The following is a 15,873-nucleotide window of genomic DNA, read 5'->3' as shown; positions in this document are numbered from 1 at the left end:
GTGTTGGTGAAGTTGATGAGTTGCTCAACCTCCTCGCGGGAGCACGAGGTGGCGCCAATGCAGTCATCAATGTAGCAGAGGAAGAGGTGGGGAGTGGTGCCGGTGTAATTACAGAAGATCAACTGCTCTATGTAGCCAACGAGACAGGCATAGCAGGGGCCCATACGTGTGCCCATGGCTACCTCTTTGGTCTGGAGGAAGTGGGTGGATTCAAAGGAGAAATTGTTAAGGGTGAGCCAGGGGATGTAGTGTGTGCAGAGAGTGTGGGCAGCTGCCCATGGTGCCTGCTGTTCAGAATTCAGGATTTATAGTTTAAATGAGATACCACAGGGTGGGTGATAATCAAAGGGTGACCCCAGAGAGCGTGGAGGCTCTGTCAGCAGAGGTGGGCACACTATATGCCCTCCGTTAACAAATGGCGCTCGCAGCACAAAAATGGTGTTTGCTCTGGGACTGATTTTAAATGTTATTTGAGACTGTGGCACTTGCCGTTCATTTACTCACCTGTAACTGGACGTAATCGCAGTCTTCTATGTGAGTTTGCTTGGCGATTAGCAGGTAGCTTGGCTTTGAATTAAGTTCTTTCCTTGGAGGCGTTGGCAGTGGGGCTTTATGTTTAATAGAGAGCCCGTTGCTCTTCCTCTGCGGACGAGGCTGGTTGTCACTGGTGGACTGTGGTTTGCCCGGCGTTGAAGGGGATGGCTGCTGACACTGTCTCTCCTTCCTCCCTGCCACCTGGTTGAAGAGAAGCTTGCTGTTGGCAATTATAATGGACGCAAGTCGCTTCACATCATCTGGGACGGTCCGGGTCACCATGATGAAGCGGTCAAGGTCGTCAGGGTTGGCTTGAGGGTCGCTCACCACCAGGACATCGAGGGACCAGTCCGAGGTGCCCAGTGCCTGGCAGGTCTCCACCATGATCTGGTAGGAGTCCTCCAGGATCAGGAGCTGCTTGTACAGCCGGTTCTGGAGGTTGCCATCCGTCAGGCGGGCGGCGTTGACTTTCACCCCCCTCACGAAGTCCATGAGGGCGCCCAGCGACTTCATCACCCGGCCGGCCGCCGAGCGGATCTGGCCGAGGTTCTCTTCCAGCAAGGACAGCTGCCTCCACCGGCTGCTGACGAACACCATGATGCTGCCCACCGAGTCGGCGACCTGCTGCTGCAGCTGCACCAACCGGCCGACGGCCATCTCCACGTCCAGGGTGATCTCCCGGGCGGTGTCGGGCACCGCGGGGCCGGGCTCGGGCTGGGGCTGGGGCTGGGGGTCGGGCTCAGGCCCGGGCTCCTTCCCCTCCCGGGAGGCCTGCCCGTCCCTGGACACCTGCGGGGGCACATCGTAGACGGGCTCCGCGGGGCTCCTGGCACCGCCCGCGCCTCCGGGGCAGAGCCTGGGCAGGTCGTAAACGTTGTGAGGCGCGGCGTCCGGGCCGAGCCTGGCGGCGCTCACCGGCACGTCGTAGACTTCTGGAAACTTCGACAGGCGGCGGTTGGAGTCAGCCCACTCGCGCGCCGGGGGTACGTCATAAAGTGACCGCTGCGCCGCCGGCGGGGGGACGTCGTACAGCGCCTGGCGGGCAGTGCCCGGATGTTGCAGCCTGGCCGGCAGCGTGCCGTGGTGAGGCGAACCCCAGCCTCCAGCGCCGCCCGCGGTGGGAGGAACATCGTACAGGGCTTTCCTGGGCACGGCGGCTCCGTCCCTGGAGAGCGGCACGTCGTACAGCTCGGCTTTGGCAGCCCGGCTGGCGTCCGCTGGGTCCCAGCTGAGTTTGCGGGGAGCGGGCAGGGTGCAATACGGCCCGACCGACAACCTCTGGGGCTCGCCTCCGTAAGACACCGGGATGTCGTAGTTGCTCTCTCTATTCGGCCCATCTCTGCATACACTTGGAGGAACATCGTACACCTGCAAAACCAACCAGACGCGTAGGATACAGGAGCAAAATTAGACCATTCTGCCCATCGAGTCTGCTGTGCCATTTTGATCATGCCTGATATGTCTCTCAACCCCAATCCCTGCAAACCTTAACCTTGTGTACAAGAACAGCTGCATGAAACAAAAACAGATATTGCTGGAAAAACTCAGCAGATCTGACAGCATCTGTGGAGAGAAATCTTTATTTTTCCACTTTTTTTTAAGATTAGATTAATTACAGTGTGGAAACAGGCCCTTCGGCCCAACAAGTCCACACCGACCCGCCGAAGCTCAACCCACCCATACCCCTACATTTACCCCTATTGACCTAACACTAGGGGCAATTTAGCATGGCCAGTTCACCTTACCCGCACATCTTTGGGACTGTGGGAGGAAACCGGAGCACCCAGAGGACACAGTCAGTCGCCTGAGTCAGGAATTGAACCTGGGTCTCTGGTGCTGTGAGGCAGCAGTGCTAACCACTGTGCCACCGTGCCGCCCACTTGTACCAAGGACCACCGTAATGCTTTACTTTTAACTTTGTTTCTCCATGTTACTACTCTAAGTTTTGTACATAAGTTAGCGCCGTGTGTGGCGACATTATACACTTTTCAGTCTATGTAGAGTATTTAAGCACACCTGACAATAAAGCTTAAATCAAATCAAAAATCAAATTAAAGTTAACGTTTCGGGACCAGTGACCCTTCTTCAGAACTGAAGACGTTTTGAAGCTTATGAAGAAATGTCACTTGACCCGAGATGTTAACTGATTTCTTTCCACAGACACTACCAGATGTGCTAGATTTTTCCAAAAACCATCTGTTTTAAATACATTCAATGACTTTGTCTCCACAGTCCTCTATGGCAATGAGTTCTATAGATTAACTGGCTGAAGGAATTCCCCCTAGCTCTGAAGGATGGTCCCTTCACTTTGAGGCATACCTTCTGAAGTAAATTCCATAAGGAAGTTCTTGCAAGACCAAGTTCAAGATCTCATTCTATGCTAAATTAACCAATCTTCCTTGGGGTCGTGGTCAATATTAATTGTCCCCAGTTCCTCACAGCCTTGAGAGAAACCAGAGCACCAACACCTCCTAATTTCCAGGAGAAAGCGAGGACTGCAGATGCTGGAGAACAGAGTTGAAGAGTGTGGTGCTGGTAAAGCACAGCCGCTCAGGCAACATCCGAGGAGCAGGTGAATCAACGTTTCGAGCATAATTTCTTTCCTCGTTCCTGATGAAGAGTTTATGTTTTAAACGTCAATTCTCCTGCTCCTTGGATGCTGCCTGACCGGCTGTGCCTTTCCAGTACCACACTCTTTGACTGATTTCCAGTCAATCTCAGGTGACTCCTGCATTCTGGACTCATGCCATTTGAGAGGCAGATAGGAAGGTGGGATTGAGACCCACAAGCAGATGCACCACAGTTTTATAAACTGCATCAGTTCAGGCCAACTGGCTGAGTCCCCTTCCTAGTTCATGCCAAATTATAGGACATCTAATTTGGATATTCCTCATGAGGAAATATCCAGCCAGCAATGTCTATCTCCCACATGAATTGCTCAGAGCATCTCCACCTGCACTCTCTAGCAATAACAAAAACCGCTGTCAACCTAAACCATTGACTGTCTTTCTCCTCAGATTCTTACAGACCCTGTTGAATATCCCCAACACTTTCTGTCTCTTTATTGGGTTTACAGCTTGCACAACATATTTTATTCTAAATGAGTAATTTCTTGGGGCTTATTGACAACATAGAAATAAAAAATAGAAGCAGGAGGAGGCCATTCAGCCCTTCAAGCCTGCTCTGACTTTTAATATAATCATGGCTGATCATCCAATTCAGTACCCTGTTCCTGCTTTCTCCTTTGATTCCTTTAGCCCTAAGAACTGTATCTAACTCCTTTGAAACATTCAATGTTTTGGCTTCAACCACCTTTTATGGTGAGACGTCCACAGGCTCAACATTCTCTGGCTGTAGGAATTTCTTCTCATCTCATTCCTAAATAACCTACCCTGTATTCTTAAAATGAGACCCCTGGTTCTGGACTCCCTGATCATCAGGAACTCCTTCCTGTGTTTATCCTGTCTTGTCCTATTAAAACTTTATAGATTTCTAAGCGATCTCCCCCCTCCCCTCTTTCTTCTAAACTCCAGTAAATGTAGCCCTAACTGATGCAATTTCTCTTCATATGTCAGTCCTGCCATCCCAGGAATCAGTTCAGTAAACTTGTGTCATACTCCCTCCATAGGCAGAACGTCGATCCTTGAATAAGGAGACCAAGACTGCACACAATACTCCAGTTGTGGTCACACTAAGGCTCTGTACAACTGGAGCAAATAATCCCTGCTCCTGTACTCAAATCCTCTCACATTGAAAGCCAACAAAGGATTTACCTTCTTCACTGCCTGCTGCACCTCCATGCTTACTTTCAGTGTCAGGTGTGCAAGGACACATGGGTCTCATTGCACTTTCCCTTTTCCCAAGCATGGTAGTCCACAAACCTACCAACACACTTAAACAGCAACTAATGAACCTGAAGGATCCATTAGATATTACCAGCAAAACTAATGACATTTACAAGATAGCATGCAAGAACCGTAAAAATACACTACATCAGACAAACTAGCAGGAAACTTGCCACCAAGATACATGAACACCAACTGGCCATCAAAAGACACGACCCACTATCACTAGTTTCCACACAGCACTAGACCAGAGACTCTCACTAGTCATGATGACAAAACGTCTGAAAACAAACCTTAACGTTCAGTGAGCTAAGTTACATACTAGTAATCTGTCTTCTTGATGTTGCTGCCAAAGTGGATAACCTCACATTTGCCCACATTACACTGAAACTGCCATGCTTTTGGCCACTCACTCAATTGGTCCAAATCAAACTGAAGCATCTTTGCATCCTCCTCACAGTTCACCCTCCCAGCTAGTTTTGTGTCATCTGCAAATTTTGAAATGTGACATGTAGTTTCCTCATCTAAATCATTAATATATATTGTGAATAGTTAGTGACCAAGCACTGATCTTTGTGTTACCCCACTAGTCACTGACTGCCACTCAGAAAATGACCAGTTTATTCCTACTCTTTATTTCCTGCTGACACCATATCAGTACACTAGCCCCCCAATCCCACGCACTTTAATTTTACATGCTAATTGGTTATCGGAATCTTATTGAAAGCCTCCTGAAAGCATAACTAAACTATCTGATGATTCCCCCTTATCAATTCTACTCATTACAACTTCAAAAAATCCCAGTAGATTTGCCAAGCATGTTTTCCCTTTTGTAAATCCATGCTGACTCTGTCCAATCCTGACACTGTTTTCCAAGTCCTCTACTAATTTAAAATGGACTCAGCCGATGTGACTTAAGCCCCAAGCCAGAGATTTGAACCAAAATCTATCCTGATGCTTTGGTGCACCACTTGCACTGTCATATTCTGCACATTAGGCAGCTCAGATGTCATGGTCACTGCTCAAAGAAGAGGTAGCTCTCCCCAATGTCTTCACCAACAACATTATCACAGACCATCTGGTTATGATCTTGAGTTTTGCTGCCTGTGGGGTAATGCCATACAAATTTGCTGGCACTTTTGGCATGAAGAAGCACATCAAAAGTATTTCTTGTTGCCTTGAAACATCTTGAAGTTGTGTAAGCTCTCATTCCTTTACTGAAATAGTCCAAGTGAGGCGCTTTTTGGAAATTTGTGTCAGATGTGATACACGAAGAAGCCGTTCTTTTACCTGCTGCGGGACTGCAGCTCTGGGCCTCTCAAGGCTCAGGGGAATGTCGTACAGCTGCTGGATTAGAGACTTCTCTGCTTCGGTTTGGAACATTGAGAACTTCCTTGCTGGTCCAGGACTGCCATACATCTAGTGGAAAATATATTTGTAAAGTGCTGTCATTTGACAAAGTGGTGAAAACAAGCCTTTCTTGCAGAATATTCTCAGTTTTTCTAGCTACAGAAAGAATGTTTTTTGTGCACACCAACTGGGCACTGAACTACCCAGGAGCAGGTCTGAGAATAGGAACAAGGGAGTCACAGCTCAGCCCTTACCCTGGGTCTATAACAGACATTTCCAGCAGGGGGCAATATAGACTAAAATATTCTAAAGTCCCCTCATAGCAATTACTGTACACCACTTTAGAAATAATTCTGCATTTTCCGAGGATGGCTGACTTAATTTCACAATTTTATTCAAATATAGGTTTGTTTCTGGACACTGCCAGTGTCATGTTTATTGAGCCAAAAAAAACCCAAAAGAACTGCAAATGCTGAAAATCAGAAGCACAAACAAAAATTGCTGGAATAAACTCAGCAGATCTGGCAGTATCTGCGGAGAGAAATCAAAGGGAATGTTTTGGAGCCAGTGACCTTTCTTCTGAACTTTCTGTACCTGAAACATTAACTCTTCTTTCTCTCCACAGATGCTGCCAGACCTGCTGAGTTTTCCCAACAATTTCTGCTTTGTTTCTGATTTATTCAGCATCCCCCATTATTCTGTAACATCTTGTTGAAATAGAGCTGAGACTTCTCTGTAGGGGTTTGTGGGGGTCCAGGGTGTTGTCCTTATAACGTGACTCAGCAATGCTGTTGCAGTATAATTTATACAGCAGAGGTCCTCCCCCAACTTTGTCCTACCTGAAGCTCATTCCCCCATCACCTTGGTGCTCACTGACTTACACTCACCGCTGGCAAAGTGATGTCTTGATTTTAAAATTCTCATCCATGTTTTCAAGTTTATCCATGGCCTCACGCTTCACTATGTCTGTAACCTGCTCCATCGCCAAAATCTTTGTCGAGGTCTCTATTCATCTAAATCTGACCCCTTGAACATCCTTAATACCTCAACCCCTGGAATTTCTCCTCCCAACACCAGCTATCCCCAACCCCAGATCTCTCTGGTTTTGTCTTTTCCTCTAAGACAATCCTTAAAATCTGACCAAACTTCTTACCAACTTCCCCATATGTATCTTTATGTGGCTAAGTATCGAGTTTTCCCTGTCAGTGCTCCATGCAGTACCTTGGGCTGTATTATTACATTAGTGCTGCTATATAAATATAAGTTGTTGTTTTTTGCTTGTAGTTGAGTGTCCTTAGACAATGCTAGCATAAAGAATGTGCTTTTCTAACTGGAAGAGTCAGAAATGTGGAAGTTTCCATTGTGCCCAAGTGAATGGCCCCCACACTACCCTTAAGTGACCTTAACTCAGGAACAGCCACACTTACTTTAATGTAATATCATTCTGAGAGCTGTTATAGGGCCTACAGATTATAAGATTGCTACTGCTTGTGGGGAGGCTATTTAAGGATGGCATGGTGGCTTAGTGGTTAGCACTGTGCAGGTCAGGTAAATTGGCCATGCTAAATTGCCCATAGTGTTCAGGGATGTTTAGGTTAGGTGTATTAGTCCGGGGTAAATGTAGAGTAATAGGTTAGGGAAATGGGTCTGGGAGGGCTTCTCTTCAGAGGGTCAGTGTGGACTTGTTGTGCCGAATGGCCTGCTTCCACACTGTAGGAATTCTATGAGGGATAATGGTGTTACATCTATGATCTACACAGATCATCAGTCTATCACATTAATGTTCGTTATACAGGGAGTTCTCAACATAATCTTGGTGGGTCACTATTAGTTACTGATAAGGATCCTTTCACTTCTCAACAAACATCACTCTCTCATCTTCAGTTGCCCTCTATCCTTCCTTTATTTACCCTTTTCCCAAACCATATTAACCTCTTGCCCACAGCCTCAGTCACCTGGCCTCTCCCCCACCCTCAGTTGCTCCTCTGCCCGTCCTGGATTGTCCCTATCCCCCTTCCACCAGTTATTCCTCGTCACTGCCCTCAATTACCCTTGCCAGTTACCCCCATACTGAGTGATATCTCCCAATTGCCTTTAGTTCGCCAGCCTCTCTCTAACTTGACTGCCTCAGTTTCCCTACCATTGTCTGGAGTTACCCCTTTCCAATCCCACAGCTTGCCCCTCCTGCCACCACCAACCCATCCACATGTAGGACCAAACTTTATAATGGGACTTCTTTCACTGGAGCATAAGAGGTTGAGAGGTGACTTTACAGAGGTTTATAAATTCATGAGGGGTATAGAGGGTTAATGGTAGGTGCCTTTACCCTAGGATGGGGATTTCAAGACTAGGGGCCATTTTCTTTTAAGGTGAGACAAGAGAGATTTAATACAAGCCGTGAGGGGTGAAGTATTTACAAAGGATGTTTTACGTGTGGAATAAGCTTCCTGGGGAAGTAGTGGATTTCAGTATAATTACAATGTTTAGAGGACACTTAGATATGTAGGTGAATAGAAACGTTTTGGAGGGACAAGGGCCAGGAGCAGGCAGGTGGGACTAGTTTAGTTTGGGATTATGTTCAGCATGGACTGGTTGGACTGAAGGGTCTGTTTCCATACTGTATGACTCAATTAACATCTGAGAGGTTTTGGTGATACTTGAACCCCTGACTCTCTGAGTGCTGGAACAGATGGTCTATGGAACAAGCAATGTTGCCAAATTCCATTTCTTGTCTCCCTTCCCTTCCCCACCAAGTACATTGAGTGATCAGATGTCTTTCCCCTTTTGCCTCCTCCAGGACTGCTCTCTGCCTTGTTTCACCTGCATTCTTCCGGGAGCCTCCTGATTCCTACTCAGTTCCTCATCCCAAAGAATGGAACAAGTGTGGGCCGCATTTTGAAAAAAAAATTGAGAACCTCTGACCAGCACAGATATTGCTGCCAGCAACTGACTGAAAACAGACTCTGAAAACTGTTGAGTTAAAAAATGTGCATAAATTATCCATGCGTGAGGGTGAGCTCTGAGATCTAAAATCTGTTCATAAGTATTGAGATGCAGATTCAAACAGTAATTGGCAAAAATTTCCATAAATTTAAAACTGTTTCTTAAACAAAGCTTTATCAATTGTGTCTTTGTCTTTGAGATTCAGCTCTCCATTGCTTTAGTTTGACTTTGTGAAATACCAGTGAGCGTTAAGGTCCCAGAGATTTAACCATTTGAAGACTTTGACTCTAATCTGCGCTGAGCTAGCTGTACAAATGGTCACAGGCCTGGGAGCGTAAATCACGGGCTGTGTTGTTCAATATCCAGTGGTCCTGTCTAGACGTTCTGTACATTAGACTGAAATTAAGATTTGCATCCACTGTGTTGCAGACAAAAAAACTTCAGATGCTGGAATCCAAAGTAGACCAGCAGGAGGCTGGAAGAACACAGCAGGCCAGGCAGCATCAGGAAGTGGAGAAGTCAACATTTCGGGGATACCCCTTGTTCAGGACTGTGTTGTAGCATTGTCAAATTCCTGCTAAAAGCTCACATCTAAAGAATAGCCATTTGTGTAAGGGAGCAGGGATCAGGAATCACCAATAGATCCATATGCAGTAAAAGCTGGATGGGATACTCTTCACAGGCCCTAGATGGGCCAAATGGCCTGCTTCCACAATGTAGGGAGTCTACGAAATGTAATAGGAAATTTAGAAGTAACCCCATCACCCAAAGAGTGAGAATGTGGAACTTACTACCACAGGAAATGGTTAAGACAAATAGTACAGATGTATTTAAGGGGAAACCAGACAAACACAGGAGGGAATAAAAAGCAAAGGAACTGCAAATACTGTAAAGCAGAAATGAAAACAATAATTGCTGGAAAAGCAGGGCAGGTCTGGCAGCATCTGTAGAGAGAAATCAGAGTTAACATTTCAGGTTGAGTGACTATTCCTCATAACATCTGAGGGAAAAGGGAATAAAGGGTTGCAATGATAGTTTTATATAAGAAAAGATAAGAGGAGGCTCAATTAGAGTACAAAGCGCTGATATAGGCTGTTTGCAATGAATGCTTTCCTGCTGTGTATCCAATATTTGTTGATTGTTGGATTTCTTTACATTACCTGACTGTGCTGGATTTCAGGAGCATAGGATGGTGGAATATCATATGCATCAGCATAAGGTCCAGACATTGAGTTAAGGAGGGGTGCCTGACCCATTCTGGGAAGAGTAGATGCCTACAGATAAAACAAAAACAACATTGTTACCAGTAAATACAGACACTGCTCATACAATCGAAATGGAGATCTGTGATTTGTCACAATGAGGTCTGTACTTCTTTCTGTGTCATCATGATGAAGATGAAACTCTTCTCAACACCATCACGTTGTCTCCCATCCTCTGATATTCTTCTCATTCCACATAATGTAACATCAAATGCTATTGTTGGAGAAGAAAATCATTGAACCCCACTCAAAATGTTGCATTTTATAACCAAGGGCTGAGGATAAAGTGAATGAGTAAAACTCTGTACCCAGGCATTGAGACATCTTGGGATCCTGCAGTCCACCTCTGAAGCTCAGTTAGGCTCACTAATATCATTCAATCAGGAATTACTGAGCATCATAATGTCCCAGGGCACTCTGGAGGAGGTCAGGGATCTCATCTTCTCTGACTAACAGAGACTAGATGTCCCAGATTATAATTCAAAGATGGGCTGTACTCCAATGTGGTTGACTTCATCACATCAAGCTCATGATAAAAGGATGAACTTGATCAGTGCTCAGGTCTAGCAAACCTTGCACTGGATAAATTATTTTCTGGTAGCAGACGGAAGTGGGTACTGCAGATGCTGGAGATTAGAATCAAAATTAGAGTGGTGCTGGAAAAGCACAGCAGGTCAGGCAGCATCTGATGAGCAGGAAAATCGACGTTTCGGGCAATAGCCCTTCATCAGAAATAAAGCTGGGAGCCTCAGGGTTATCTCTCCATATCCGAGGCTCCCAGCCTCATTCCTGATGAAGGGCTTTTGCCCGAAACGTCGATTTTCCTGCTCATCGGATGCTGCCTGACCTGCTGTGCTTTTCCAGCACCACTCTAATCTTGACTCTATTCTCTGGTAGCAGCACTGCAATAATCTCCCCATGTTACAAGACTCACACACGCATCGGATAGACTGCTGACTGCTGACACTGTCGAGAGTCACATATTCATTGTGATCACTTGAGAAAGCTAACTGGAGAATGACTCAGTCATAGCACTAAACCTTCAGCAGGAAAGCCTGCCCGAAGCAGAGAGAATAGCAAGGAAAGCAAACACACAAATAAAATCAAGCTGTTTGTTTTAATTTTAAATATAAGGATCTTGCTTTCATTTAGCCCCTTTCACAATCTGTGGACATCCCAAATCATTGTCCTAACTATTAAAGAGCTCTGAAGTGTAATCGTTATTCTGATAACGAGGATGGTGACTTAAAAGAATTCATCTCAAGGATGGTGACTTAAAAGAATTTCTGGGATTTTCATATTAATAAACCGAAACTTGGAACCCATTTTAAAAGATGAAAGACTTAAAACAATCCAGGTTTGTTCAATATATCATTTCAGTTGCATGACATTGTAATCTTTTGCTATAAATTCTTTGTCTTATGGCCTCATTCTCCACAATCACCCGATGAAGGAGCAGTGCTCTGAGAGCTAGTGCTTCCAAATAAACCTGTTGGACTATAACCTGGTGTTGTGTGATTTTTAACTTTGTCCATCCTAATCCAACACCAGTTCCTTCACATCATATTCTGATGAAGGAAGAGTGGCACCCAATTTGTGCAAAGCAAGCTCCAAAGAGAAACTGATAATGAACAAGTGATATTTTTAAGTGATATTCACTGAGGGATAAATATCCTGAAAACTAGGGTTCCAGGATAATGCCCTGTCCTCTTCTTTGAATAGTGTTGTGGGATCGTTTACAGGGCAGGAGGGTGGATTAAAAGACATTGCATTAGAAAGACATGAAAAATGAATGGACATTATGTATTAACAACAGAATACTTTTCTCTTGATTGCTCACAGTATTGTCCTGGGCAATCCTGGCTGAATGGCAACCCTAACGGGACATTGTGCATTCCACTGGAGTGTCAGCCTAGATTGTGTGCTCAAAACGGACCTGAGCCACCAATATTCTGACTCGGGGAGACATGCTGCCTATAATAACCCACCACTGACACTTAAATTCATAATATTTGTATTTTTTTTCTGCATTGTTAAGCCAAATGGGGGTGTTGAAGGCAGCCAATCAGCCCATTGAGTGCACATCAAAGATCATCCCAGGTATGCAGATCCATCCCCCAACCTTATCTCTGTAACCCTGCATTTCCCATGGCCAATCCACCTGAACTGCACATCTTTGGACTGTGGGAGGAAACCAGAGGTCCCAGAGGAAACCCATGCAGACGGGGGGAAGAATGAGCAAACTCCACACAGACAGTTGCCCGAAGGTGGAATTGAACCCTAATCCTTGGCACCGTGAGAGACTACAGTGTTAACCAGTGTGCCAGCCCACTGATATTGGGGAATGGTGGGCGGTGATGGCCTAGTGGCGTTATCACTGTATATCTGTGTAGGAATATCAACATGAGGTAAGTCAATGTAGGGTTTATCAGTATGCAGTGTCAGTTTTTTTTGTGTTGTATATCAGTGCGGGCTGGAATCGAACCCTGGTCCCTGATGCTGTGAGGCAATAGTGCCAACCACTGAGCCACCGTGCAGTTCAAGGTGATTCACAACCTCTCACTCTGACTCTGTGTCCCTGCCTGCTTGGAGCTGAACTCTTCACACATCACTGCAGACACTGGCCTATACAAGGCTCACCCGCACTAACATATTCCCAGAGTATTCATCACATGATATCCCATTAGGGTTGCCATTCTGCCAGGATTGCCCAGGACAATACTGTGAGCAATCAAGAGACAAGTATTCTGTTGTTAATACATAATGTCCATTCATTTTTCATTTCCATTGGACTTTTTGTTCATTAATGTCAACAAAAACATTCTGGGGAAAAAAATTCCTGTCTAGCTGACTTGTCAAGAATTAACCAATCAGAAAACAGAAGTATGTTTGCTTTCTTCTCGGCTGGATAGACAGCACACAGAGAGTTCCGCCATGTCAACTGACCAATGGCAGCAAGTTTGGGGCAGTAGGGAGCAGTTCGAGGTCATGTGATGGAAATTCCAGAGATACATCCACCAGAATTGACAACACACCACCCCCTACTAACTTCTCATTCCCATACTTTTATCTATGGGTCACTAGGTACATCTACTCTGACAATACACAACTCAATCACTGGTGACTGTCAGTCAAACAGCCTTGTTTTTCCCAACATTATTACAAATAAATGTTCAAAATGCTTGACAGAAAATTTGCTCTTCCCCTGTCTTGCCTGCGATAGGGTTCAGGAATGGAATCTCAATATCCTCCAGTCTACAGAATATTTCTGAACACTTGGCAATACTGACCTGTATCCTATCATTTGTTTCTCTTTGTGTAGCAATAGATCGTCAATGCTAATTTATTACTTAAATTTACGATAAATTAAAGGGTAATACAGCAAAGAGCCCTATTCAGAGCCCTATTACGACAGTCACTGCCTTCATACTGCTCCACACTGGTGAATTTATATAGAGATTCTTAGTTGCTAAGGAAACTAGGGAGGTTCAATGAATATTCTGAGCTTTGCTGCAAATTAGTCTCTGTTGGAGAGGGATGAGAGAGCCCGAGCTAACGCAGTGTGGATTTAAACAAGGCTGCATTGTGTTCCATGCAGGGTGACCGAGGGTGACCGAGACATTGGGCAGAGGTCTAGCTCCTGTGTTTTGTAGGGCTGCCGAGCCACTTGCATTACAGAGTTACTTTCTTTTGTTTTCTGCTTTGAATAGCAGTTTGTTTTAGAGAACAGGCTGGAAGAATACTGGTGGAAACATGCCTTTGGTATGTGAAAACTGTCCACCAGATAGACTGGGAAAGTCAGAAGCAGAGTAATTTTGATCCCCTGGCTACAGTGGGTCAGACCACCTGCTGGCTCAGTTGCACTCTCTCCAAACCTTCATTCTTTATTCTCGAAACACTTTAGAAGATGATGTTTGGTATGCTTACCTTTATTGGTCAATACATTGAGTGGGGATGTCATGTTGGGACTTGTATGGGACATTGATTAGGCCACTTTTGGAGTACTGTGTTCAATTCTGGTCACCCTGCTATCAGAAGGCTGTGAAATATGAAAAGGTTCAAACAAGATTTACAAGGATGATGCCAGGACTGGAGGTTTTGAGCTAAAGGGAGAGGCTGAATAGACTGGGGCTATTTTCCCTGGAGCTGAGGGGTGACCTTATAGAGGTTTATAAAATCATGAGGGGCATGAATAGGGTAAATAGTCAACAGCTTTTCTCCAGGCTAGGGAAGTCCAAACTAGAGGACATAGGTTTAGGGCGAGAGGGGAAAGAATTAAAAGTGACTGAAGGGGCAACGTTTTTGTGCAGAGAGTGTTGCATGTATGGAATGTGCTGTCAGAGGAAGTGGTGAACGCTGGTATAATTACAACGTTTAAAAGTCATCTGGATAGAAACATGAATAGGAAAAGAGTTAGAGGGATATGAGCCATTGGTGGCAAATGGGACTACAGTAATTTAGCATATCTCGTCGACATGGACGAGTTGGATTGAAGGGCCTGTTTCTAAGCAGTATGACTCTTTGACTCTATGACCTTTATTCTTTAAATTCGCATGACTGATTAGGCCAGCATTTGTTATCTAAACCAAATTGCTCTTGAACTAAGTGGTTTGTCAAGCCATTTCAGAGGGCAATTAAGAATTAACCACATTGCTGTGTCACATGTAGGTCAGACAAGTTAAGGACAGCAGATTTCCTGTGCGAAAGGACATTCCTGACCCAGATAAAGTTTTCCTGACAACCGATGGTTGTTACGCAATCACCATTAGGTTAGATTTGTTGAATTTCAGATTTTATTGAATTTAAATTTCAAGCTCAGATCCCTCCAACTCAATGTCCTGAATTACCATTCTCATGACATAACCACAACTCAGCCTCTCATTCCTGTCCTCCTCTGCCAGTGCATGACAAGAAACTACATCAATGTAGATATGATATCATACTCAGAACAAGTGAAACCACCCTACAACCTCAAATTATCAAGGATTGTTTTCACTGCTAAACCAAAACCAAACTGGGACTGGATCTGGAGATTCTGTTCTGTACCCTGTCTGAAGCAGTGCATCCAATTTTGAGCACCATGCCCCCACCCCCAATATAATGACCTGATTAATTGAGCACACTAAAATGGTAGAAGGATTTGATAGAGTCTCTATATCCGCCCTCTTTACCCTGGATGAAGAAGTTAAGTACAAAGGAGACAAAATTAAATGCATACTCTCTTGGTATGAAATCACACAAAATCTAGAATCCAAAAAGTAGCAGATGATGAGTCAAATTGAGGTTTGAGACTAACTACAGTTAAAAGCTAGTTATCACTCAGAGTGTTGTGTGATTCAATCATCAATTCTATTTTAAGCATCAATTCTTTACCAAAGACCTTTAACTGAGGGAAGGTTAACACCAGAACCTTCAGTTTAACCTGAGAGACAGTCAGAGGCTCTACCTGAATTGTATGTGGGGCTTGGAGGCTATATAGGAGAAAGTGGGGACTGCTGACGCTGGAGATCAGAGTCAAGAGTGTGGCGCTGGAAAAGCACAACAGGTCAGGCAGCATCTGAGGAGAAGGAAGCTTGACATTTTGGGCATAAGCCCCTCATCAGGAATTGTAGAGAGAGAAGGAGAACTTCTTCTAGGTATGATTCGGAGATGCCGGTGTTGGACTGGGGTGTACAAAGTTAAATATCACACAACACCAGGTTATAGTCCAACAGGTTTAATTGGAAGCACACTAGCTTTCGGAGCGACGCTCCTTCATCAGGTGATTGTGGAGGGCTCGATCGTAACACAGAATTTATAGCAAACATTTGCAGAATGATGTAACTGAAATTATACATTGAAAAATTGATTGTCTGTTAAGCCTTTCATCTGTTAGAATACAGTGATAGTTTCACTTCTTTAACTATCACTGTATTCTAACAGATGAAAAGCTTAACAGA

General features: G+C 44.9%; 1 protein-coding gene across 2 annotated transcripts in view; it reads right to left on the bottom strand.

The window, feature by feature from the left end:
• Positions 1–15,873, bottom strand: part of LOC122560001 (enhancer of filamentation 1-like) — a 105,440-nt gene that overhangs the window by 10,152 nt on the left and 79,415 nt on the right. For both annotated transcript variants that reach the window (XM_043710147.1, XM_043710146.1), the window contains exons 3-5: positions 9,833–9,946; positions 5,670–5,798; positions 505–1,902 (exon numbers count right to left, since the gene is read on the bottom strand). In XM_043710147.1, coding sequence (XP_043566082.1) covers positions 505–1,902; positions 5,670–5,798; positions 9,833–9,946 — 1,641 coding nt within the window. The remainder of the gene's footprint in view (positions 1–504; positions 1,903–5,669; positions 5,799–9,832; positions 9,947–15,873) is intronic.

This window comes from Chiloscyllium plagiosum, chromosome 20, assembly GCF_004010195.1.
Source record: "Chiloscyllium plagiosum isolate BGI_BamShark_2017 chromosome 20, ASM401019v2, whole genome shotgun sequence".
Taxonomy (NCBI): Eukaryota; Metazoa; Chordata; class Chondrichthyes; order Orectolobiformes; family Hemiscylliidae; genus Chiloscyllium; species Chiloscyllium plagiosum.
This window is presented reverse-complemented; position numbering and strand designations above follow the sequence as displayed.